The sequence below is a fragment of the Vigna unguiculata genome, chromosome 3 (assembly GCF_004118075.2).
Source record: "Vigna unguiculata cultivar IT97K-499-35 chromosome 3, ASM411807v1, whole genome shotgun sequence".
NCBI lineage: Eukaryota > Viridiplantae > Streptophyta > Magnoliopsida > Fabales > Fabaceae > Vigna > Vigna unguiculata.
The window spans coordinates 26,160,523-26,185,552 of NC_040281.1; the positions used below are offsets into that span (position 1 = coordinate 26,160,523).

At 36.3% G+C, this 25,030-nt stretch overlaps 1 protein-coding gene across 1 annotated transcript; it reads right to left on the reverse strand.

The window, feature by feature from the left end:
* Nucleotides 1-15,391: 15,391 nt before the first annotated feature.
* LOC114178429 (uncharacterized protein At4g06744-like) lies at nt 15,392-17,238 on the reverse strand. The gene has a single exon (XM_028064328.1). The coding sequence runs from the start codon at nt 17,040-17,042 to the stop codon at nt 15,672-15,674; it is 1,371 nt and encodes a 456-aa protein (XP_027920129.1). The 5' UTR covers nt 17,043-17,238; the 3' UTR covers nt 15,392-15,671.
* Between the last annotated feature and the right edge of the window lie 7,792 nt (nt 17,239-25,030).

Consider the following 25,030-nt stretch of genomic DNA (forward strand, 5'->3'; position numbering starts at 1 on the left):
AAGAAAAGAATAAAAGTGAAGAGAAGGATAAAGAGAAAAGACAAAAAGAGAAAGTTGTTGTGAAACCCCTTCCCTATCCTCAAAATCCTTCAAGAAAAGAGAAAGAGAGACAATTAGCTCGGTTCAAAGACATATTCAAACAACTTGAGATCAAGATCCCATTTTCTGAAGCACTGCAACAAATACCCTCTTATGCAAAGTTCATGAAGGAATTCCTTGGAAAAAAGAAGAAATACATAGAAGAGGAAATCATTGAAGTGCAGGGGAATTGTAGTGCCATTATTCAGAAAAATCTTCCTCCAAAATTCAAGGATCCGGGTAGCTTCACCATCCCCTGCACCATTGGAAATCAAGATATAGGGAAAGCTCTTGTTGACTTAGGGGCTAGCATTAATTTGATGCCCCTATCTATGCTTAAAAAGATTGGTGGTCTCAAAGCCAAGCCAACAAGGATGACCTTGCAACTAGCAGATAGCTCCATCAAATACCCGTATGGTGTGGTGGAAGATGTGGTGGTGCAGATAGATAAGCTCAAGTTCCCAGTTGATTTTGTGGTGATGGAAATGGAGAAAGATGAAGGGGTACCACTCATTCTTGGGAGGCCATTCATGAAGACAGCCAAGGTTGTTATCAATGTGGATGATGGAACGCTAAAATTGAAAGACCAAGATGAGGAGGTGACGCTCAATGTTCTTGAAGCTGTGCAAGAACCGACTAATGATCAAACTAGTCTTAAGGTCATCAATGAAGTCTTATCTGTGAATAGTAGACCTTGGCAAGCTTCAAAGTTGCTTGAAAAGTGCTCAAATTATTTCTCTGCGAAGGTGAATGAAGAGAGGAAAGAGTAAAATTGGTTGTTTGTGAGAATAGTAGTAGCATAGCTTGTGTAGTAAATTCATATCTTAAGTTAAGTTGTGCATGTGTTTTGTGAATTGAATGTTTTGCTTGAGTCTGAATGCTTGGTTTGAAGTTGAAAAGCTTGAAAAAGAATTTATGTGCAAGAGTGAAAGGTTGGTGGGAGCACAGTAGAGTCAAATCCAACCCAACCATAACCCAAAAACTTAAAAAATCCACCCCTGCAGCTTAACCGCATGGCAGTGCACTCCGTCCCGCCAGGCGCCATCTGTAAAATCAGCCCCTGGAAGCAATTCAGAGCCATCCGCCTAGCGGCTCATTAGCGTCTGCCTGGCGCCACACTAGAAAAACTGGTCCAGTGGCATTTTACTGATATGTCGCCTGGCGGCTCGTGACCTCCCATCAGGCGGTAGCGCTGCGCGAGCTGTGGTTGGGCCTTTTAAAATGTGTTTTGACTTGGCCCAAACCCTTACCCCGTTATTACTCCCGCCTGGCGCCTCTCCACTCTCACACTCTCACACTTACCAAACCCTAACTCTCTAATCTCCAATCCCTAACTTCAACCCCCAATCCTCTCCTAAATTCACAAACCCTAACCCCTAATTTGCACCTATTCTCGTGCCCTTACTCATACTCACTCACACTGCCGCCACACTCTCGCCAGGTGAAGTGCCTTCGCAGCTGCTTCCACCACTCAACCTCTCCACGCACCAACCCACTCTCACGGACTCTCCAATCTCACTTCTTACCAAATTCTCTCTTGCATTCAACTCAAGTAAAACTTCTTTCTTGTAGTATTTTCGTTCTAACATATTTGATTTACTCCATTGTTGATTCAGTAGTTTAGGGTTTACTTTGCTTTGATATATTCGTTGTTATTGTTGCTTGCGTGTTTATAATCTCGTGCTTACTGTTATTGGACTGCCATCGTGTTGTTTCCTTGCTGTTTGTGCCTGTTTTTCTGCCAGGCGGTGGCGCCTAGCAGTGCTCACTGTCGCGAGCAGGCGCCTAGCGGCACTTCTGAAGGGGCCAGGCGGTGGCCCCTGTTTTTTGCCTCTTTTTTTGGTTTTCATCTGATTATTGCTTGGGTTGTGAGACACCAATGCTGCATTTGTTTTTGCATATGAATGACTCTTTATTTTGTTGTTCTAGCTTAGTATTTAGATGCAATTAACTCTCTTTTTGATTGAATCTCTCACTCCAATGCTAACTTTAAATTGCCTCTTTGTACCAATGCTCATTTTGTAGAGGGCATCCTCCTCCAATCCTAAAAGAATGAAGACCGCCGTTGGCAACCCTTCAAAAGGGCAAAAATGAAAGGAGAGAATTTACTCCTATTACTTCCTCACAAAGGATAATGAGGACCGCTTCCAACTGGTCATGCAACGAAAGTTGGTGGCAGAGAGGAAAGTGATTCTCAAGCCCGGGGAGGTCAATGAATTTCAGCTGGAGTTGATCAGGCTGGGTAGCTACCCTAGCACTTTTAGTGTAACCTTGGTGAAAGAATTCTATGCTAATGCCAAGGTTACCACCTCAGCAGCTCCCACCTTTCTCAGCTATGTGCGGGGGAAAAGGGTGCCCTTTGATGCTGACACGATCAACGAGTTTTTGGGCACCCAATTGGCTGATGATGTAGAGTGCCAGTTTTCAGTGGTGGATGATGAGGGCGTGGCGCCTGGAGAGCTGATCCAAGCACTCTGCTTGGCGGGTGAAGGATTTCACAGGGTCACGATTCAGAGAGATTCCCTTCACCCCTTGGCCCGCTTCTGGTCAGCATTTGTGCACGCCAACATCCCCTGTTCTCCCATGTGTCTGATCTTACGGAGGGACGCGCCACCATTCTATACACCATCTTGACAGGTCGGGTGATGGATGTAAGGCAGTTTATTGCAAATGAGATCCACCGGTGTGCCAACGCCGCTGGCAAGGCCGCTCTTGGCCATCCCTCTCTCATCACCCATCTTTGCAGCCTGGCAAGGGGTGGACATTTCTGTACCCCCGTTGGAGAAAGCAACGCAGGACCTTGACTTTTCATATTTTCAGAGGTTATGCTCAGTTACTCCCAGACCCAGGAGGCGCAATCAGCCACAGCCACAGCCACAGCCACAGCCAGAGGCTGAGCCAGAGTCCGAGCCCGAGGCAACTCCCACCATTGACATGCGATTGCAGGCTTTGGAGGCCAAGCTCGATCACCTTCAGCTCCTGAGATGCAAGCCTTATACCGGCTGGGCATGGCGAATGCAGACATGCTTAGGGGCATCTCCCTAACAATTCTCGAGCTACACACCCCATCAGTTGAGGATTTTGCTGCCACTATTGCTTGGCCTAGGGCCCAGGCCATTACTACTGGGGAGGTGCAGCCTCAGCTGCTGGTGATGATGACGAGGAGGAGCTAGACGAAGAGGGCGAGGATGACGCCTGAGCATTTGGAGAGAGTGATTCACTTTTTGCAGGACTTGTTTTGCTTATAGTCCTGATTTAATTAATGCTTTTAGTTTTCAGTTTTAACTTTCTTTTGATAGTATTTAACTTCGTAGCTTAGTGTAGAACTTTGTAACTTGGTTGTGGTGAACTAATCTTTTGCATTGAATTAGTACTTTTCATGATCATCTTTTGTGCTTGTTATGAAATGATGTTGAATTGGGTTGTGAGCATGAGCTTGTGGTTGTTATCATTTTGATATAGTGATGCTTGATTTTAATTGTGATCAATGATTTTGGCATATGTTGACAATTGTGGAACCCAAATACCCTGTGAGAGGTTGTGCCCCAGAGTTGATTTGTGTGAATGCTATCACTGTGGACTCATAATTGACTTTGCTTGAGTTCATTTGCTAATCATTTACTTGCATGCTACAGATGATCAAGGCCATCTTTCTTTTTGCCTGTTACATAATTGAGCCAATTCTTTTCAAGCTGATTTCTTGTGCAAACCCTTTGAATCTTCTTTGAGCCTCATTCCTTGAACCTTGAGCATAGTGAAGATATTGACTACCTTACTTTGAGCTTGAGAGAGCAACTGATTGTTAGTCATGAGTATGGTTCAAGTTTGGGGGAATTATTGCTAATACAAGGGAGCATGGGAAAATTTGTAAAACTTTTGGTTCAATTCAAAGAAAAAAGAAAAGAAAAGAAAATTGGTGCAAGCAAGTTGGGAATTGGTTTCATTGGTTCAATAGAGAAGGGAGAAAAATACTTTCATGATTTGATTAGTTGCTCTCTTAGCTCAAGGTACTTTTGTTATCCTAAAAAACCAAATTTCCTTCTTAGCCTAGCCACGATACACGCCATAAAAGACCTTGTGATGATAGCATGCTTGTGAAAGTTTTAGCCATTTTGAACAAAAAGCAAAGTTAAATTGTGTGACATTGTGATGGTAGAGAGAATGTTGTTTATATCCATACACTAGTGGCCTTGAGTGAAACACCTGTTCTTGGGAGAAGTGGTTCCCATTGATCAAGGAAACATTTTGCCATGATTGTTGATCCCTTATAAACTCTTGCATGCACTTGTGAAATTTTTGTTTTGTGAACTCCATAGCTTTAGTTTGCCTTGCTAAGGAAACACATGTGCTACACAATCTTTCAAATAAGAGCAAGCACAATTGACATTATGTTCACCAAATTAGGTTATCTAACGGTGGACTCTCGCTTAGTGTCAAAAATGTCGCCAGTGAGAATTCCAAGTGAGACTGCTCACCCAGCTAGTCTACTCATCCAACGAGACACCCGTTACTGCAGTAGTTTGTTATTCTTGTGTTGGGACTGCAAAATTTAAAAGAAAAATAAAAAAATACAAAAGGAAAAGAAAATTTTAAAGAGTCTAACATAGTTGTATGCTGCAATATTTTCTTATTTACTAAAATGTTTTTCCTATCAAAACCTAGAGTTTCCACATTGCTATAATTCATTCTTTGGTAGTCCTTTTATTGTTTTAGTTTTATTGTTTTGTGTCCGAGAATTTTTTTTTCTAGCATTTATGTTTGGACCTCATGAGTCAAGTTTTAGATTTGTGACATTATTTATATCGTTTGTTATTTTTGTGTGTTAAGTTACTAAAGTTCTTTAACAAGCACTACAAGGAATTGAGTGGTAAAAGACAAGATGGTACATTCGAGGGAAAAACAAGTGGTGAGGTTCTAATAATTTTTGTTATTTTGTTTCTACTAACATTTTTGGAGGATACGACTTCTACACAAAAAAATGCTCCTTATTCACCTAAAATTGCAACAATCATGGCCACACTTGAAAGGGTCAATACACAAATGGCATACATGCAAACGTAGTTGAATAGACTTCACAAAACCATTGAAGATATCAATATAAGATAGAAGGAAGCAGAAAAGAGAATAGTAGAACATTAGGAATCAATTCATTCTCACAATATTGGTGAAGACAAGAAAGAAGCTATGATGAGAGGTTTGTACCTCCCTATTACAAAAAGAAGCTTTTCAACAAATTGTAACTTCTGACACAAGGAACTAACAATGTTGATGATTATGTCCAAGAGATGGAAATTACATTGATGAAAGCTGAAGTAGAGGAAATTTTATGGGTACAATGAAATATTCTTAAATGGATTGAATCGAGAGATTCAAGACATAGTGGAAATGCACCAGTATGAGATCTTGGAGGATCTAATCAACTCCACCAAGCCACAAAGGTAGAACAACAATTCAAGGAGCTCCTACAGAAAACCATCCACTTCAGAGAGGGACAAAGAAAGATTTAAGATGAAGGAGGGAACTACTTCTACTACTATCAACACTAAAGATAAAGAATCTACAGGTGGTAAATCAAATTCTAAAACCTAGTGCTTTAAATAGATATTTTAAATGTCTGGAAAAGGTACATATGGTATCACAATGTCCCAACACCAAATGGCCAATAGTGAATCATCGGATCATGAACAAACATGGAGTGAAGATGAAGAAGAAGAAGTACCACCATTGGAGGGGATATTTTGATGGTTAGGAGGTTGTTGGAAAGCAAGAATAAAGTGAAAGATGAGATCCCAAGAAGGAATATTTTTCATTCTAGATGTCTCATAATGAAGGTGTTCACTCATCATTGATGGAGTAAGTTGTACCAATGTAGCAAGTAAAAGACTAGTTGATAAGCTTGGCTAAGAGACATCAATACATCCTAGTCCTTTTACGTTGCAGTGGTTAAGCGAGGATGGTGAATTAGTGGTGGAAAGGTAGGTGTATATTGATTTCACCATAATATGTGGATGAAGTAGTATGTGATGTCGTGCCTATGTAAGCAAGTCACTTTTGTTGGGAAGCCTGTGACATATGATGGTCTATCTAATATATATTCCTTCTTGTTTAAAGGTAAAATGGTGGCCTTGACACCTTTATCACCGAGAAAGGTTAGTGAGGACCAAGTAAAAATGAGTGTCAAAAGTGGGCAAAAGAGAAAATAGGAAAGATAAAAAAAAAAAAAGTGGAAGAAAGAAATTCTAAAAAATTCAAGAAAAAGGAAAGTAAAATTGAAAAACAAAAAAGTTGTAAAAGTCTTTTCTTAAGAGATAAAAAGGTAAAAAGAGCGGTAGTAATAAAACAACCTTTATATTTTCTTATGCCTAACAATATTTGTTTGTCTTCTACACAAGTTTCTTTGTCTTTAGCTATGGAGCAAATTCTTAAAGAATATGAGGATGTCTTTTCTAAAGACATTCCACATGGTTTACCTCCCAAAAGGGGAATTGAACATAACATGGACCTCATTCTGGGTTCAAACTTTCCTAATAGGCTAGCCTATAGAAGCAATCTGGAAGAGACCAAAGAGATACAAAAGCAAGTAGAGAAACTAATGAAGAAAGGATGGGTTAGAGAAAGCTTGAGTCTGTGTGCTATGTCAATTATCATTGTTCCTTAGAAAGATGGCTCATGGAGGTTGTGCATTGATTGTCGGGCTATAAATAACATTTCCATTAGGTATATACATCATATTACTATATTTAATGACTTGCTTTATCAAATGCATGGTGCTTGTTATTTTTCATAGATAAATTTGAAAAGTAGTTATCACCAAATTAGAAAGAGAGAAGGGGATGAAAGGAAAACTACTTTCAAAAGTAATTTAGGTTGTACGAATGGATGATTATGCTTTTTAGGCTAACTAATGCATCTAGTACTTTCGTGAGATTGATGAATCATGTGTTGCAAAATTTCATTGGTATATTTGTAGTTGTGTATTTTTATGATATATTAATTTATAGCAAAACACTTGATGCACACATGGGTCATGTAAGGGAAGTCTTGGAATTACTTCAAGAAGAAAAACTATATGCTAATAAGGAAAATTTAATTTTTGTACACATGAAGTTGTTTTCCTTGGGTTTGTAGTCATATCTAAAGGAGTACAACTTATGAAGAAAAGGTCAAAGCTATCAGGGACTAGCCTATTCCTAAAAATGAAATTGAGGGGTAAGAATTTTTCATGGTTTGGCTAATTTCTGTAGGCGATTTGTCAAAGATTTTAGTACCATAGCTTCACCATTAAACGATATTGTTAAGAAAGAAAGTGGGGTTTAAATGGGAAAAAGAATAAAAGAGGCTTTGATGAGTCATTATTTTTCTCTATTCTTTTACCTTTTTATGCTCATCTTGATGGATTTTTAGTACTTAATTGTCTATCCTTAGTGCATTTTCATCTAATGGACTTTTATTGCCCCATTATTCTGAATTTTGATTAATTTGGGATAATTTGGTCTAATTTTCGTTTGTAATTATTTTTAGGTATTTTAGGTGAAGTTGTTTTGGAGATAGGGCACTAATCTTAAGATGAAGAGAAAGTTGCCATGTTTTTAGAATCCTAGGAGAGCCTATTTATTCACATTTTCAAAACTTTTGTAATCACTTCGGTCGTTAATGAAATTGTTTCTTTAAGAGAGGGTTCTCTTGATTCTTCATATTAAGACTTTAAATTCTTATAAGAGATTAACAACTTTGTGGCGAATCTACCATAGACTCATCAATCTTGATCGTGGCTTTTTGACTTATCAATCTTGGATTGGATTGGATTGGATTGTGGCGTCTTAACTTATCTATATTTGATTATGGCGTCTACCCTTTGTTTCTTATCAAAGAGGGATCTCTGTGAGATGAATCTACATTTGCTTATCAATTTGCTAGATTGTGGTACATTCCATCTCTGTCTTATTCCACATTCTTTATTCTTTAATTGATCTTTATTTTACAAAAGAAATTCAAAGTCAAAAAAGATCATCTTTCTTTCTAATAATTAATCTCCCCCAATTATCTTCTAAACAAATCCAATACCTTCAAGACATATTAGTTTGTTATGGAAATTTTAAAATATTTAATAAGATCTTGCCAAATTCCAAAAGATTAGAAAAATATTATCTTTTGATATTTATGAATATAATTAAATAAAATAATTATATAAAAATATCAAATAAAATATCTAAAGATATATTTTTTCCAAATTATCTTTTATCGTAAATACTTTTTATTTATCAAAACCCTTTTTGTGGAAAAAGATGGAGAAAACCATAAGGTCCAATTTTTGTTGTTCATTCCCTCTTAACTTATCGAAATTCGGTTTGGCTCGGCCAAAGTTCTTCACCTTTCAATGCTTCTCTTGCCTTCTTCATGCAATGCTTGACTTGACTTTTTGTTGTTTTAATTATTTGCTATTCTTGGATTTATCTCTAAGGTGTCATGAAGTTTTAATCAATTTATTTCCATACCTCCATGAGCTTAACTTAGTTGTAGCTGCATTAACACACCTTAAAACATGAAAGAAAATTTACGCAACTAAAAAGTTATTTTAACATGTTTTTGTATCTCATGCTCAATAACTTCAATTAAAAAAAAAATCCTAATTAAAACAATCTTTTAAAGCACACAAACCAATTAAGAAACCAAGATCAAAGGCTAAATGAGGGCATAAATAATTTATGTTCTTTACCATTATAATTCCTTGCCCATCAAATCAAAAGAAGAAAATTGATGGTTATTTACATCTTCTCAAATGAGTTGAAAATTTTGTGGAAAGATGGAGTATTAATGTAAGATGTTTCAGATGAGAAAAATTTTGTGATGAAGGTAACTTTGATGTGGAAAATTAATGATTTGTTTGCCTAATTTATTTGAAGTGTAGTAAGGTGTTTATCTTGACGTATAGTTCAAATAAATTATGGTGCAACTGTCATTGATAGTTTTTACCACAAAAATCATCCATATTGAAGGAACAAGGTTGAATTTACAAAAGGAAGGATTGTGACATAGAATGATCTTCAAAGATTGAGTGGTAGAAGAGATTTTGCAAAGAATGCATCATTTAACAACTTAGAACAATTATCAAAAACACAATCCCTAAGTTATATGAAGTAACACAATTCGATAAAGTGGAATATGTTTTAGGAGTTTTTTATGTGATCTCAACAAGCCTAAGCCCAAATGCATCAACAAGCCCATCATCAAGCCCAAGGCCACCTAAAGGCTCAATCACTAGAATCATGATTGATGAGTTTACGTTTGGAATTTTGGAAGTACTTTAGATTGTAGTACAATCTGTTTGGGTGCTAAAACCAATAGAGTCTCGCTACTGATATAGCGCCTGGCGGCACATGCTTAGGTAGCGCCAGGCGATAGCACTACAGGTAGTGGATTTTTCTTGCATGCATTGTGTGTTGTCATGTAAGACTTGGATAAGAAGATGTTGTACCATGAGCGGGTAGGTTCATGGATAATGGTGAACATATGATGATATGAGTGAGGAGGTTTATATCCAGATACTCTCGTGTGGGGATACGAGCGGGGAGGTTCGTATGTTCCGTGCTCACACTTGAGAGGTGCTGCGAGCAGGGAGGTTCGTAGTTGGTGGCTAATGTGTGTTGAATTACGGGTGGGGAGATCTGTAGAGTTGGACTATGAGCAGGGAGGTTCGTAGAGGCAGGACCACGAGTGGGCAGGTTCGTGGGAGCATCATATATCCTGAATCCATGGTCAATGGTTGTGTGATTTGCAGGTTGGAAAGCCTTGGGGTATTAAGGTCTTGTCCAAGAACTAACTAGAATAAAATAGTGAGGTGTATCTTGATTTCATTAACTTATATGTTAATTATTTATGAGCTCACCCTTTATGTTTGTGTTTGGCGATGATCGTGTGACGTGTCACAGGGAGTAGATGATATATCAGGTGATGTTGTTGATACATAGCGTCGGAGAGAGGGATGGCATGGGACCTTTGGCTAAAGATTTTGATTATGTTTTTTTTTCATGTAGCTGGTGTTTTAGAACTTGTAATACATTTTTGAATCGATTTATTTAATTTTAAGCGTGTCGAATAATTTTCAAACTTTCCCGCGTTTGGGAATAATAAAATTATGACATTGTTTTTCAATTATTATTTATTTTATTTTATTTAAGTAATTTCCAATAGTGATGTTACAATGTGTTTTGATGTATAGTGCGGGTTGGGAATTTTGTTTGTGTCCATTGGGTATGAAAAAGGTGGAGTTGTGATATGTTAGATATGGTGTTGAAAGAGTAAGTAATGCATGAGTTAAGACCATGTGAGACTGTTAAACTTTGATTTGATTTTGGAAGGATCAAATACAATGATAGTGCAATAGAGGTTTAATTAAACTAGGGTCTTGGTTGATTGGGAGGAAGAATATAATTTAGGGGTTAGAGTTGCTATGTGAAGTTGCATAAGTTGAATAAGAGGTGTAAATATAGGCTAAAGTATAATTGTTATGTTGCTTGGAATTGGGTGGATGTTGAGGTAATATTTGGGGACAATAATGGAATATATGTAGGATGGGTTGATTGTGGCATATGGTGGAGGAGCAGGGTCTATCTTAATCAAACCTAAGTGTTGCTATACTTAGGGTGGTGAACCCATATGGGAATAGAAATAGTGGAAATAAATAAAGAAGTGTGGGGTTCAAGACTGTGGAATATGATGTAAGTAACTTGATGAAGGTTGTTGTGTGTTTTGGATGCCTGGATTGTGAATACAATCTTCTCTATTGTGCCTAAAATCAATAAATTTGCATTATTGGTGTAGGACTTGGCGGTGGGATCTGAATCGCCAAGCGATAACTACAAAAAAGTGAGGTCTGGAGCGCTTAGTGCCTGGCGATGAGGACGTTCCCGCCTAGCGACAAGTGTGTGGGCAGGCATTGGGACACGTGGTGCCTGACGACCGATGGGTTTTGCTAGGCGGTCTGCAATGGATTTTCACTTGGCGGGACTTTGGCACTGCCAGGTGATAATGCAGGGTACAAGGGGTTGTTTTCTTTGGATGGTGCATGGTCTACAAGGCTTTGGATGATACCTTAACTATGGCATTTGTTGGAGCATTCCTTGAGTTGTGGCTCAGAATGGAGGGCGAACACGTGGCGATCCCAGGTTGTAGCCTGGTGAGTTGGTAACCGGTGTGAGTGTATGAGTTGTGGCTCGTATGGATGGTCTACACCTGATTGAGCAATCACAGGTTGTGGCCATTGATGTTGCTAATCTTGTGTCGAGAGTATGAATTATCGTTTGTATTGGGAACTCCACTTGGGTTACGGATGGTGGTTCGTAACATGATAGTCCCACACGTGTATCTACAAGTTGTGGCTTGTGGCGGCAAAAGACATCTTAAGGTCATCATCCGAAGATGTAGAACGTGGATAGACATGGTGGTGGCCATGCTTTATGGAATCGAAGAATAGAGTTCTCGGATGAGTGGGTGTGTACACTTGATTTGTGAGTATGTATATATTTATATTGTTAGCTCACCTTATCTATTTGTGTTTGGTGATGATCGTGTAATTCGTTACACAGAAGCAGATGATGTTGCATGTAGTGTTGGTGAGGCATAGCGCCGGAACGGGGTAGCATGGGAGTTTTATTATTATTTTTATCACTAATTTTTTTGTAAACCGATTTTATTATCAGTTTTCATAATTGTAAACTTTGAGTTGATTACGAAGTTTGATTTTAGTGCTTATAATAAAGTTTGAATGGAATGGGACAAGACAATAGAAGATATTGAATAAGGAGAAATAAATGCAGTAGGGGTGAGATAGGGATCACTTTACCAAGTATAAACGACTAAAGATGGATGGCTAAGACTTATAGAGGGTTTCTAAAAAATCTTCTTATTGCTCCAAGAAGGCAAGAGAAAGAGAGGTCACTTATGAAAACTCAATTAGGCAAGCAATAGTCTCACAAAAGGCTTTCAAAGGTGTGATTTTCATCAAGGGAAAACTTTCTTATATAGTCTTTAGTTTTCATATTCAAGAACAATCTTCCAACTCTGAAGAAAGATAATGTTTTGATGAGGTTTTCAAGATACTAATGAATTTTCAAGTCTAGATTAAGCCATCTTTGTTTTTGTGTTTATGTACATCGGACAAGGTGCTTATTTGGACTTTGGATCATAGCACGCAATACTTAAACTAAACTAAAAAGAGCAAAACGTTTTTGAAAATTTAGATTTTATGAAAAACAAAAACTAGATTTTTAATCGATTACATAATTTGTTAAATTTTTCTTCAAAATAGTATAATCAATTATGCATTGGAATAACCGATTATTTGTGACTACATGTTTTTTAGCTTTTTTAATTGCAGTTATATAATCAATTACTAATCAATTTTATTAGGCTTGGGCATTTAATGAGGAGTGTGTATAATTTGTTATTACTTAGAGACATTGCAATTTGTTCAGAAAATCGGTTAGAATAATTGATTACCATATAATATAATTGATTATATGCATCAGTTTTCAACTTGAAAAATAGGTTTTATGGTCTTTATAAAATGAAAACAAGTGTTTTCTTTTAACAAATTTGATAAGCAATCTAAGAAGTGAAATACAAACATTTTTTCTAAGATCAATACACCTTTTCAAAGTGTTCTAAAGATTTGAGAGCTAAAGTGTTGTGTTGTGATCAAAGGTTTCCAAAGTGCTTCTACTATGGTGATCTCTTTTCAATTGTATTTTATGGATTGTTTCTAGGTTCGTTATGTGTTTTGTGAGTGTTGTGATAGAGTTTATTTGGCTTAGCATCTTGTGGATAGTCAAAGAATGGATAAATACCAAAATTCTCTTGAAGGGAGTCAAAAGTGAATAGGGTATAAAATCTCTTTGAATCAGTATAAAATTGAGGTTGATATCCTCTAGTGAGTGTTGTAATTGCCGAGTACATTTTACAAACTCTTGTTGTTGATAATGAAACCAATATTTCCTCTAACAAAAGGTGAGATTGGACATAGGATCAAATGGTGATCTGAACGAATATAAACTCTTGTATTTTTTGCTTTTCTCTTTATCATCTTTTATTGGTTTTCTTAATCTTTATCAATTGTCTTGAAGTGAAAGTGAATTCTAATTTTTTATAATTTGAGATAAGTTTTTGAAACTAAGTTTTTAATAGAAACCTTTTTTAAGCTAATTCACCCACACCCTCTATTTCTTTAATCAAAACCTACCCCTTTTCCCAATATTTAGGTGCCTCACATACCTATTCTAAAAGGGAATTTGGGACTTTTTTTAACATATAAGTGCATTTAGGATTTCTTATTCTACCAAAAGTAGCCTATTGTAACACATGTCTTTTCAAGATTTTTTCCCTCAATTTCTTTCTTGATTTAAGACTTCATTTTCCAGCTTTCATCAGACCTTAATGGACCAATTGATAGATCTCTAAAGTGTTGGTTAAGACTCTTTATAAACCTAAAAAATATAAGACATGTAAAAATTTGAAGGAATGGTTAACTAAGTCATGTAAAAGCAATTTACAATTTTTATGATACATATTTATTCCTTAAATCGTAAAGGGAAACATGCATGTATATGAGTTGAAGCATTTGATTCGGTAATTTCATTGGTTTAGGAGAGGAAGCTAGAGGAAGCTATCCATATGTATCATTCATTGAGTCAACAAAAATATAATGAATAAAATAAATTTGAAAATAAATTTGGCACAAGCCTTACTCAAGGTATCAAGAATGTTACAAAATTGAAGAATTTTTGAAGAAATATTATTTTCAAATTATAGAGAATGATTGGAATATTTTGTTCCATCCTATTAAGGTTGTCCTCCTTCAATGTCGTGGAACACAAATCTTTAAAATGAGAATTTACCTTGATAATAAAAAGTAAACATTTCATTAATACATAACAATCATGGCACGTTAGAAGAATATTCATCAAAGACTCTAAGATATTTTAGCCAATGATAGACGTGTTTTATTTCCTGTATTGTAAAAAGTTACAACTGAGAAATGTGTGTGCAAACAATAAATTTGGTCTCAATTTGGAGAGCGATGACATTGTTTAATTTTTAAAAAAAAATTAAGACTAAATTGAATACAAGATAATGACACTTGGCATTGACAATAACATAAGAAGTTCTTTGCCACATAGTGTCATGTATCATACCAAGAGATTTGACATATGGACAATAACGAAATTTTGTAAAAAAAGGTTTAAAAAATAACTACGTACTGACACGTGATATGTCTCTAACGTTGTTTGTATAGCGAAAAGGACTTAAGTAAGTCAATTTTTTAAAATTGAAACTTAATTACAAAAAATGGAGACTTAAAATTTTTCCACCAAAATAACAAAAGAGAAGTTAAACTTAAAGTTTAAATTATTATATAAAGCTTGACGAAATTTACTTTTCAACGCATACCAAACCTTTTTCTTATTTTTTCAAATCACATCAAACTTTTTTTTTCAATTTTTTTTTTCATCTATTAGATGCGGTCACATGTGTATTATAAAAAATTTATCAACAAAAACTTTATTAAAAAATAATTTTCCTTAAAATTTCAAAGGGACTATTGTCCCTTCTCGTATACGGATATAAAGTATTGAAAAAGCGTTATAAATATATAAACCAACTCAAACATGTGAATGGATTTGATGTTAAAGAATAAGAAAAGAAAATGATGACAGTTCAAGAATTAATCATTAGATACAAATAAGAAAAAGGGAAAAAAGAAATTATTCTTGAACAAGTGAGTTTTTTCTTTTTCTTTTTTTCTTTTTTGTAAGGTACCTACCTACTAGTTAACTACTGTGGCGTTTGTCCTTGGCACTTAATTATTAGTCACTAGCAAACAAGAAATCACCGAAGCTTTAATTGCATTATAGTATGCAAGAGATTCTTATGCAGGAAGCAAATTGAAATTGTTAAACAAATTTTGTATTTACTTGCACCCAAATCAAGATATTAAGTTGTGATCGCGTCTCGTTTTCAAGTTAAGCCTTTTTCTGTGGCGAAATGTTATAGTTCAACTTGGCGGCTAGATGGATGCATTAAGGTCTACGAAGTAAACGCCTGAAATCAATGTTCGAACAGAAGCCTTATCTTCTTCAATATATTAATGCATGATGGTTCCTTTATAAAATGCAAATTGACGAAGACATTTCACCCGAAGAAACTGATGTTGAGAGATAGGAAGTGGGGAAGGGCGAGGAAAAAAAAAACAAAATTGTATAACCCAAAAAGAGAGTCAGGGAAAGACAGACATCACAGCTTTACATTAATGATCTGCTTTTAGAAACGCCCAAACAAACAAAATTCTATTAGAAGGTTCACATTTTCTCATCCAAAGATATTACAAATTTTATTCGACCACTTACAGAACTTACATTTGAGTGACACCAAAGAAGGAATAGTCAAGAAGCCCAATTCAACGACAGTGCTTATTAATGGGCACACAGAATACAAAATAACAGCTAATAGGAAAGAGAAATATACAAAAGACAAGGACGTTGATTAGTAACAATGAACCCCAACAAATAGTTCACCACAACTACGAGATATGTCATCCATCACAATCTCAAACGATGCGGTTTTAGAGTCTTGTAAGTCACCGGCGCAGAGGTTGGAACAGTGGTTTCGGAACTGGGGTTTCCCCAGTGCGATTTACACGGCACTGTATAGAAAGAACTCGGATTCGGACACGTCTTCTTGGTCTTGTAAAAATGGTAGCATTCGTTGGGTGACCTTTGGTTTGGCAGCCCAGGGATGCAATTCTTTGAGACATCCAAAACCTTGGACTTGATCAAACTCCAGCAGGAGGGGCCAACCTCGTTGAAGTAATTGTCGGCCAAGGAGAGATTCCCATTGTTGCGGAGAGAAGGAATTTGACAAACATTGTCGGGAACACAGCCGTAGAATTTGTTTTGAGCCAAATTGAGATACTGAATGCTCTTCAAGCAGCCGAAGGAGAGAGGGATTGGGCCGGTGATAGAATTCTTACTCACATCAAAGACGACAGCTTTTTTAAGGTTTCCGATTTCAACAGGCAAGCAGCCGTCGAACTGGTTCCCGAGGAAGAGAACTTCGGTGAGGTTGGGTGCGAAACCGACGCTCTTGGGAATCGAGCCGGTGAGGTTGTTGTTGGCGAAAGTGAGGTAGCGGGCCGGCGTGGAGCCGAAGTTCTCGGGGAGGCACTGTGTGAAATGGTTGTTGTTGATGAAGATGACATCGAGATCCTTCTGGAAGAGTTGGTAGGGAATTGGGCCGGTGAGTTCGTTGAAGCGGAGGTCCAGGAAGACTAGCTGATTCGACGTAATCGCGTCGAGGGGAAACTGGCCTTTGACTTTGTTGTTACTGAGGTCGAGCTCGAAGAAGAAGGGGAATTTGATGACATCGGTGGGGACAGTGCCGGCGAAGCCATTGGAGTTGACGTGGAAGAATGTGAGCTCGGGTATTTGGTTCACGCCCAAGAGAGATGAGAGGGGCAAAGCGCACCCGTTTTTACCCGTCACTCTTGCTCCGTTTAAGTCCAATCCTGCAACTGCTTTCTGGTCCTCCTTTGGATACGTGGCGCATCGTATCCCCCTGAAGTCACACACGTAAGTGTTCTCGTTCCAGTTTTGCGTGTAACAGGTTGGGTCATCGATGAGGGTTTTGAAATTGAGAAGCACGCGACGTGCTCTTTCTAAACGGTTAAGCGGTTTGGGTGGTGGAGGGGGGCATGGAGTTTCAGGGGCAGGAGCAGGGGAACCTCCACCACCTATTATAGGCGAACCTCCACCTATTATAATTTCTAGTGTTTCTCTTTTCTCTGGTTCCCCTAATGCGTCGCTCTCGGATTTTGCTACCTCTTGTGCTACTACCCCTTCGGAAAAGTAAAGGTGAAGTAGGACTGAGCAGAGTAGAAAGAAGGAGAAAATGTTTTTGGTTGTTTTTCCCATCTCGGTGATTGAGGGAGAAAGGAGGGTTTTGTAACTCCTTATATAGCGTGTTGCTGAAGATATTGGTAAGTCGGAGAAAAGTCAAGAGGCTTGAATTCGATGGAGGCCAAGATATTCTGCACTCTCGTGAGAAGCTGTTAGTCTTTCTTTATCTGAGAAGGACAATGATTTGTTCTGTTCTGCTGAGTCGTCAACTTGACACGTTCTCCACCTTTTTTAGCCAAATACTACCAAAACTAAAAGAAGAACAAGACAATCACCATAAACTCAATTTTTATTTTCCAAATATTTCTTTTTAGGTTATGTTGTTTATATGGGTTTAAATATGTATTTACTAAAAAATATAATTGTTGGTTTGTTTTTAAATATATATTGTTTTTTTTTTTAAGAAATGTCTTTGCTATCATATTCTTATTACATAACATGCATTTAGATATTGGCCATGTTGGTTATTCCTCTATGATGACATTTTCTACGACATATTTAGATATAGGTTACCTTATTACCAAGTAGGGTTATGAATTATTCAAATGTTTGAGTTACAAAACCAGAAAACAATATTAGATCTCAATTATGTCAATGAATTCATACCATTATTCGTATAACATTACTCTCCCTTCTTCTCCTTTGCATCATATCAATCATCTTACCAAAGAGTTCTCTTCTTTTTTTTTATGCATTCTTCACTCTGTACTATTTCGTTTATTTAAGTTGGGCATGTTTGCATAGGGTGAATATTAAATAATATTAGACAAGAGTTATGTAAGAATTTTTTATCATTATATTTATTAAAATTATTGTGTAAGTAAAATTGTATTAAATTCATCAACACTATCACCGTCACTTGTAAGGCTATAATAGAATCATTTGCATCAAAATTCACATAGATCTTATAATAGTAAACGTGTCGTGTCATTTTCATAATGACAATGTTGATTGTTATGCTTTATATTAATATAAATGTTATTTATACATAATTTTCCTTCGTGAGTGTCTAACTTTGACAATTAAATTCATTGTCTGTCATTTTGTCTTAATTAAAATGTTAACCACGCCTGAATATTAGAAATAGTGACAACATATTTTCCTTTTCAATATATCAAAATCTAAAAAATGTCACCTTTTAACTAATCATTAGGGACATGGTTAATTGGATGTTTTCATTTCGTCCCTATAAGTTATGATCATTACTAAAAATTTAATTTTTAACGTCAGTTAAGTGTGAGGTTTAGTGACGATTTTAACCGTTACTATTTTTATTTTCGTCACTTAATCAACCGACGTAGAATTTAGTGCCACAAAAGTATTATAGTGTCAATTTAATATAACCGTCAGCAAAATTATAATTTTTTTAAAGAAAATCATCTAATATTTAGCGGCGATTATAACCGCCAGCAAAATTATAATTTAAAAAAAATATCTAAAATTTAGCGACAGTTATAACTGCTAGCAAAATTATAATTTTATTTTAAAAAAACCATCTAATATTTAGCGGCAATTATAACCGCCAACAAAATCATAATAAAAAAAACTATATAATATTTAATGGCAGTTATAACTGCCAACAAAATTATATTTTTTTTAAAAAAAAATCATCTAATATTTAGCGACAGTTACAACCGCCAGCAAAATTAATTTAAAAAAAAATGTTTTGGTAATCTGTTTTCCCATTCTGATCTATTCGTTTCCCAACTCAAAACTAGTTTTGCATGCCTCCATGAATTTCTTTCTTTCGTTTCTCCCTCTCTACTTCTTCCATACCAACTTGAAAGTGGTTTTGCATGCCTCCATCAATTCCTTTCTTTCTTTTCTCCCTATTTGCTTCTTCCATACCAACTTGACTTCAATTAATCTTTGCCAACTGATAGTGAGAACAATGTCATAAACAAATCCATAACTTACAAGTTAGAAATCACTTTATCCTATTAGTTTTTGACTTTTCAAATAGAAGTAGTTAAGAAGAATAATTTGAGACACAATTCCTAGACAAAGCATCAGGATAAATTTCTTCAGCATTCTTCCAAAAGCTGACAACATCCAACATATCCAATTTTGCATGATGTTTAAATCTTATGCAATCAGAAATTAATTGAATATTTTGTAACACCCCCGGGTCCTCTTGGGCTTACCAGGCATCCCACCTGCCACCCTCAAACCGGTTGTGTTAGGTCTGCAGCCCAATACACCCCAACCCATCACCCTTCTCCGTCCATTCATACTGGGTGGGTTGTTGCCAGTGGGAATCGAACCCCCAACCTGACCTTTAACACCTCTGGCTCACCAACAGATGCTACCAGTTGTGCTGCAGCTCAACTGGTAGCATCTGTTGGTGAGCCAGAGGTGTTAAAGGTCAGGTTGGGGGTTCGATTCCCACTGGCAACAACCCACCCAGTATGAATGGACGGAGAAGGGTGATGGGTTGGGGTGTATTGGGCTGCAGACCTAACACAACCGGTTTGAGGGTGGCAGGTGGGATGCCTGGTAAACCCAAGAGGATCCGGGGGTGTTACAAATATGATCATCATCAAAGTTGGTAGACTTACATCTTTTAAAGGAAGCTCGTCTATGTTAGGGCTCATGTTCATCCTTGAATTAACTTGCTTCAGGTTTCATAGAAAGGAACTACAAAACTCAATTTGTTTGGGATACAAAATGAGATTACTAGTTAAGAAGGAAACATCATCAAGTGAAAAAACTAAAAGGTGATGGAAAGATGAAATTGATTATCTCATTTAAGATCAGTGCTTTACTAATTACCTGAACATTAAAAATAAATAAATAAATAAATAACAAATTATGAAGGAAATATAGAAACATTAACCTTGCAATGGTCCAACAAAATACTATGAGTACCTTATTACACCTTGGAACTAAATCCTGCAGAATTTTTATTCTCCCACTGACTTTTAAATCCTAAAAAACCAAGTGGTGTTAAGTGGCATGCTTGTGAACAAATATTTAATATAAATAAAAGAAAGAAAAAGAGAATGTCTAATCGTAATATAGGAATAATTTTATTCACACTACATAAGCCAAAGTATACAATTTACTGCTTAGTATAATTGTTTGTTAGACACATTGATAAATATTATACAAAGAAAAAAAATTGCAATTTATATACAACAACACCATTGGGTATTCTCTACTATTTATAATTTGCATCACTTAAGGAATTTTACCAAGCAATTTGAAATGAAGAGTGACCATTGACTCCCAACACACTGAAGATGAATATTCTTAACAGATTAAATACAATAGTATTTGCATATGTTTGAATCTCATCAAATAAATTAGATAATCTAATTTGTAATAACATTTTGGCATGTAAACTACACATAAACCAAACTAAATGAAAGTTATAAATGGTAAAGAAGTGAAAAATTTATAATGCTTTATAGACCAATGACACTGATGCAGAATAGCCACATACAAACTATGGGAGCAAACAATTTGACTAAAGCATTTTCCATTGCCATATAAGATATGCTTAAAATCTAAGTCTAGCCATATCTTCAACAATATCTAACAATCCTCTGTGAACCTTTCACATCAAAGACATGGTTTGTGAATAATACCAATATTGCTTGATATTCTTGGAGTATCAAATATTGATGTAGAAAAGCTTAAGATTACAATAGATGCTATCAATATGAAAATTTATTTATCAACATAATTTAAGTTTCAATTAATGTCTAAATTCATCACTAAAACTTGACTATTATCAAAGTAATCCAATTAGATAAGCTTTTTTCCATAAACTGGAATAACCATAGTTGAAATTTTTGAACCTCAATTCTGCATCTGACAATATAACATCAAGCTTCTGGGGAAAAGTATCCATGTGCCTCAAATCGCCCACTCGGATGCCATTACGGTTAACCTTGTTGGAATAGTCATCCAATGCCTCTATTGGTTGTGTCGATGAAAGACTTAGATTGAAATTAGATGAAAATGATTATGGAAAAAGATAACTGAATACAAGAGAATAAAAGAGGAAAAGAGAAATGAAACAAATATAAATCGAAAATTGAAAGTGAAGGAGAACGAAAAACCTCAATGGCGTTCTTGAGCTTTGCCTTGAATCTAATACAAAAACACATAGTGATTGAAATTAGGGATTATGAAAACTTCAAAAGAAAATATAATATAAAGAGAAAAATAACTTACAGGAGCAAAAATCAACTTACTAAGAGGAGAAAAACACTTCGGAAAAGAAATTTGCATGAGAAGAAGAAGAAGATTTACAAACGGCTTCCATGGGAGAGAAGATGACTTCTAGAGAGAAAGAAGATACTTTCCTACAAAAAATAATGACCTAGGTAAAGAAGATATTAGCTATGTGAAATACTTTGCAACAAAAACGAGCCAATAAACTGATTTAGGCACCGAATACTCTTGCTACAGTATAAACATTTAAAATATCTTGTCGGTTGTGAACTGACTATAAATTTATATAATTTTTTATTTTCTTTTAACTTAGTGGCATTTCAATTAAACTACCACTAAATAAGTGACTCAAAAAACTATTTTTTCTGTAGTAAATGTATTGTACTCGTATTAAGGTACTTTAAATTCTTCAAGTCAAGTAATCGAATGGTTAAGCATTTTGCAAGAGACGTTTTTATGCTTAAGTAAATGGTAAGACAAAATATGCGTATCCATTTTTTTAGGAGAAAAATAAATTCTTGAAAATGATTAGTTTAACAATTTTAATATATGAATAGAATACTTACTTAATAATAAATAATATTTTTAAAATAGTGAAAAAATATCTAAATTTAAGTAAATAATTGTTATATTTATGTTAATACAAATGATGATTTTAAATTAAATATATAGATGTAAACTTCATTCTTTTAAGCTAGGCTCCAAGTTGTTCACAAATACTTCCTCTCTTAAGTGATCTTGGTACATTCCCATTCCTTCCTACCCCGGTCTCCAGGAGACATACAGATCGGTCTAGAGGAGACATACAGATCACTAGCCCCTGAGGCCTAAGCTTGCACTTATGGCAATTATGTCAAGCGCAAGACCTTGTGTACCTTGAGACCATCACCTCACTTTTTTTTATATATTTTAACTAACACTTTTCTATTGATTACTTTTAAGATAAACTTATACTAAAGTGAAAATCTTGTAAATAATAATTGTATATAATTCTCAAACGCATGCAGTCAAAGTTATAACACATAATACATATGTAGTAACAAAATCACCAATGTAGGAAATAGTTTTGGTCACATTTATTTTGACATTTTGGCTTCGGTTTCACATCTGAGACATATGTTGGCAAGGTAAAAACGGGACTTGTTTATGCCTCGATTATGAACTGAGGCATACACGAGGGTTACTACCTCAATTCTAGAGGGAACTAAGGCCTAATGGGAGGGTTATTGCCTTGGTTCTAGAGGGAACTGAGGCCTAATGGGCATCAGAAAATTTAAAACAAAAAGAAAATGAAGTGTACTTTCTACCTTGTGTTTGGCTCCAATTGTAACATCCCGTCCAGATATTACGGATTTTAAATAATAAAATAAATACATAATAATAATACCTCATTTAATATAAATTAATTTCCCAAAATCCTAGGAACTTAAAACTTTATTACATCATAAAGTAACTCAAATCCATAATTTGTAAACTCAAATATAAAAACCAAGTTCAATAATCCAAATGATTAAAAAATCTTTAAAATTCATAAAATCATAAAACTCTGAAGAATAATTTCCCAAGCTAGCCCATGCTCCGGCTCTAGACCTCACCAAATCCACCTACAACATCATCTATTTGCGTGTAACGTAATACACAATCATCGCCAAACACAAGCAGATAGGGTGAGCTACAATATAAAACACACATATATAATTCAAATATATACGCACATACACACATCAAAGAATTTCTATCCTTTGATTCCATACCACATGGCCACCACCATGTCATCCATGATCTATGTCTTTAGGTGAATACCTCAACATGTCTTGCCGCCAGACCTATAAGCCACAACTTGTAGAACACGTGCAAGAAACCAACTACGGACCACATTCTGTAACGCCAGGTGTTGTTCCCAATACGAACATAGTTCGTAATGTCCCAAGACTACTGAACTCATCGGCTATTACCGAGGAGGGCAATCTATCTAGACCCATCCGTACGAGCCACAACACGCACACTCACACCAGCAACACTTGCCAACCCGAGCCACAACTCAAGGGTTCCTCGTGTTCATCCACCATCCCTAGCCACAACTCAAGGGATACGATTTGAGCCATAACTCAAGGAACACTCCAGCAAGCTGACCTTTAAGATATCACCAAATCCTTGTAGACCACGCACATCAAAACAACAAGTCGTTTGTCTTTGCGTCATTGCCTGGCGACTCTGGAGTAACGCCCGGCGAAACTCGCTTCTAGACCGCTTGGCAGGGGACAAGTGCCGCCAAGCGCCAAAGGCCTCCGATGCCACTGCCTTAACAGATATCGTCTAGCGGGACGACCCTCACCGCCAGGTGCCACGTCTTCCAGTGCCATTGTGAGTATAGCTATTGCTTGGCGAGGTTAACCTCGCCGCCAGGCGCTACACCAGTACAATGTGTTTACTGGTTTAATTCCTGTAGCACCTTTTTGGTCACCTCCTAACCTTTTTCCCTCTCATCTTAGCTCTCTAAGTGAAATAATCCAATCATGCATTATTAATCATAATTCACCTTCACCACGCCTCTAACTAACTATGAACCACACATTAATCCATAATACCACTGGTCTAGTTAGATACTGTCCAAGTTGCTTCTAATTATTAAATAAAACCTACTAAGCATCAATTTGTCAAGTATTTGTATCATCTCATGTACTATGACCCCTGCACCATATCCCTTAACCATATCGTAAACTTAGACAATTCTTAGAAGTATCTAATACCACAACAGGTCATGTAACCATTTATTCCCAATCCTAGTTCTACTAACCTCATATGTACCTTCTCTACATCACTCTTTCTCCAAACCCAATCAACCTAAGTTTTAATCATTGACCTTAATTCATGTATTAATTACTACTATCATTCCATATCCAAAGGTATCACCAATCCATTCTTCGTGCTCCATTTTAGACTACAATAGGACCCAACCCCTCAACTGCACCTCACAGCAACACAGTTCCATTTTTCCATTGCGTTGGCACCTGGCGGCGAGCCCTCTGCCATCAGGCAGTGCATGCATTTCTGGGAAAACCCAGAATGGCTTTACACTTGTGAAGACTCCTAAACTTCCCAATTTTTCTTTCTCTACATATTTCTATCCATTCTCACGTGATTTCACTTACAGTCATACTAGTTCACAACCTAAACACATTTATTAACATCAAAACCCTAAATTTCCAAATCCTAAAAGAGCGTTCATACAATTTTATCAAATCAACCTCAATTGACAACATAATTGCCTAATTTCTAGTACCCAATAATCAATTTATAGATAAAGCTCCCTTCTTTCCCGATCAGAATCCACCTAGAACTCCAAAAACATCAAAATTGAGTCAAATATGCCTACGTCGCCTAACTGGTGTTCATCAGTGCCAGGCGGATCATTAAGAAACCTAGAAAACTGGGTGGCACACATGTGTCGTCTGGCGTGTGTTCGTTCCGCCAGGCGATTCCTCTAAGGAACCCATAATTGCATTAAAAAAGGGATGAGTCGCCTAACGGCTTTAAAGGCCTGCTAGGCGATTTTTGGAAAAATTTCCAAGAACTTAACATAATCAAGAAATCATGTAAAAGCATACATTTAATGCTTCTTATACATTTCATAATTAAGAAATAAAAATAAAAAAAGTCCAAAAATCACGCAAAAACATACATTTCACGCTTCTCATACATTTCATAATTAAGAAATAAAAATCAAAAACGCGATGGACAGCTCCCCTAACCTGAATATCCTTGCTCAAAAGACAATGCTAGAATTCCCTTTTTGATGTTAGCAATGTGACTCCCTTAGG

Excerpts from the sequence above, each read along its gene's own strand:
- LOC114178429 (XM_028064328.1), bottom strand. The coding sequence starts at position 17,042 with ATGGGAAAAACAACCAAAAACATTTTCTCCTTCTTTCTACTCTGCTCA.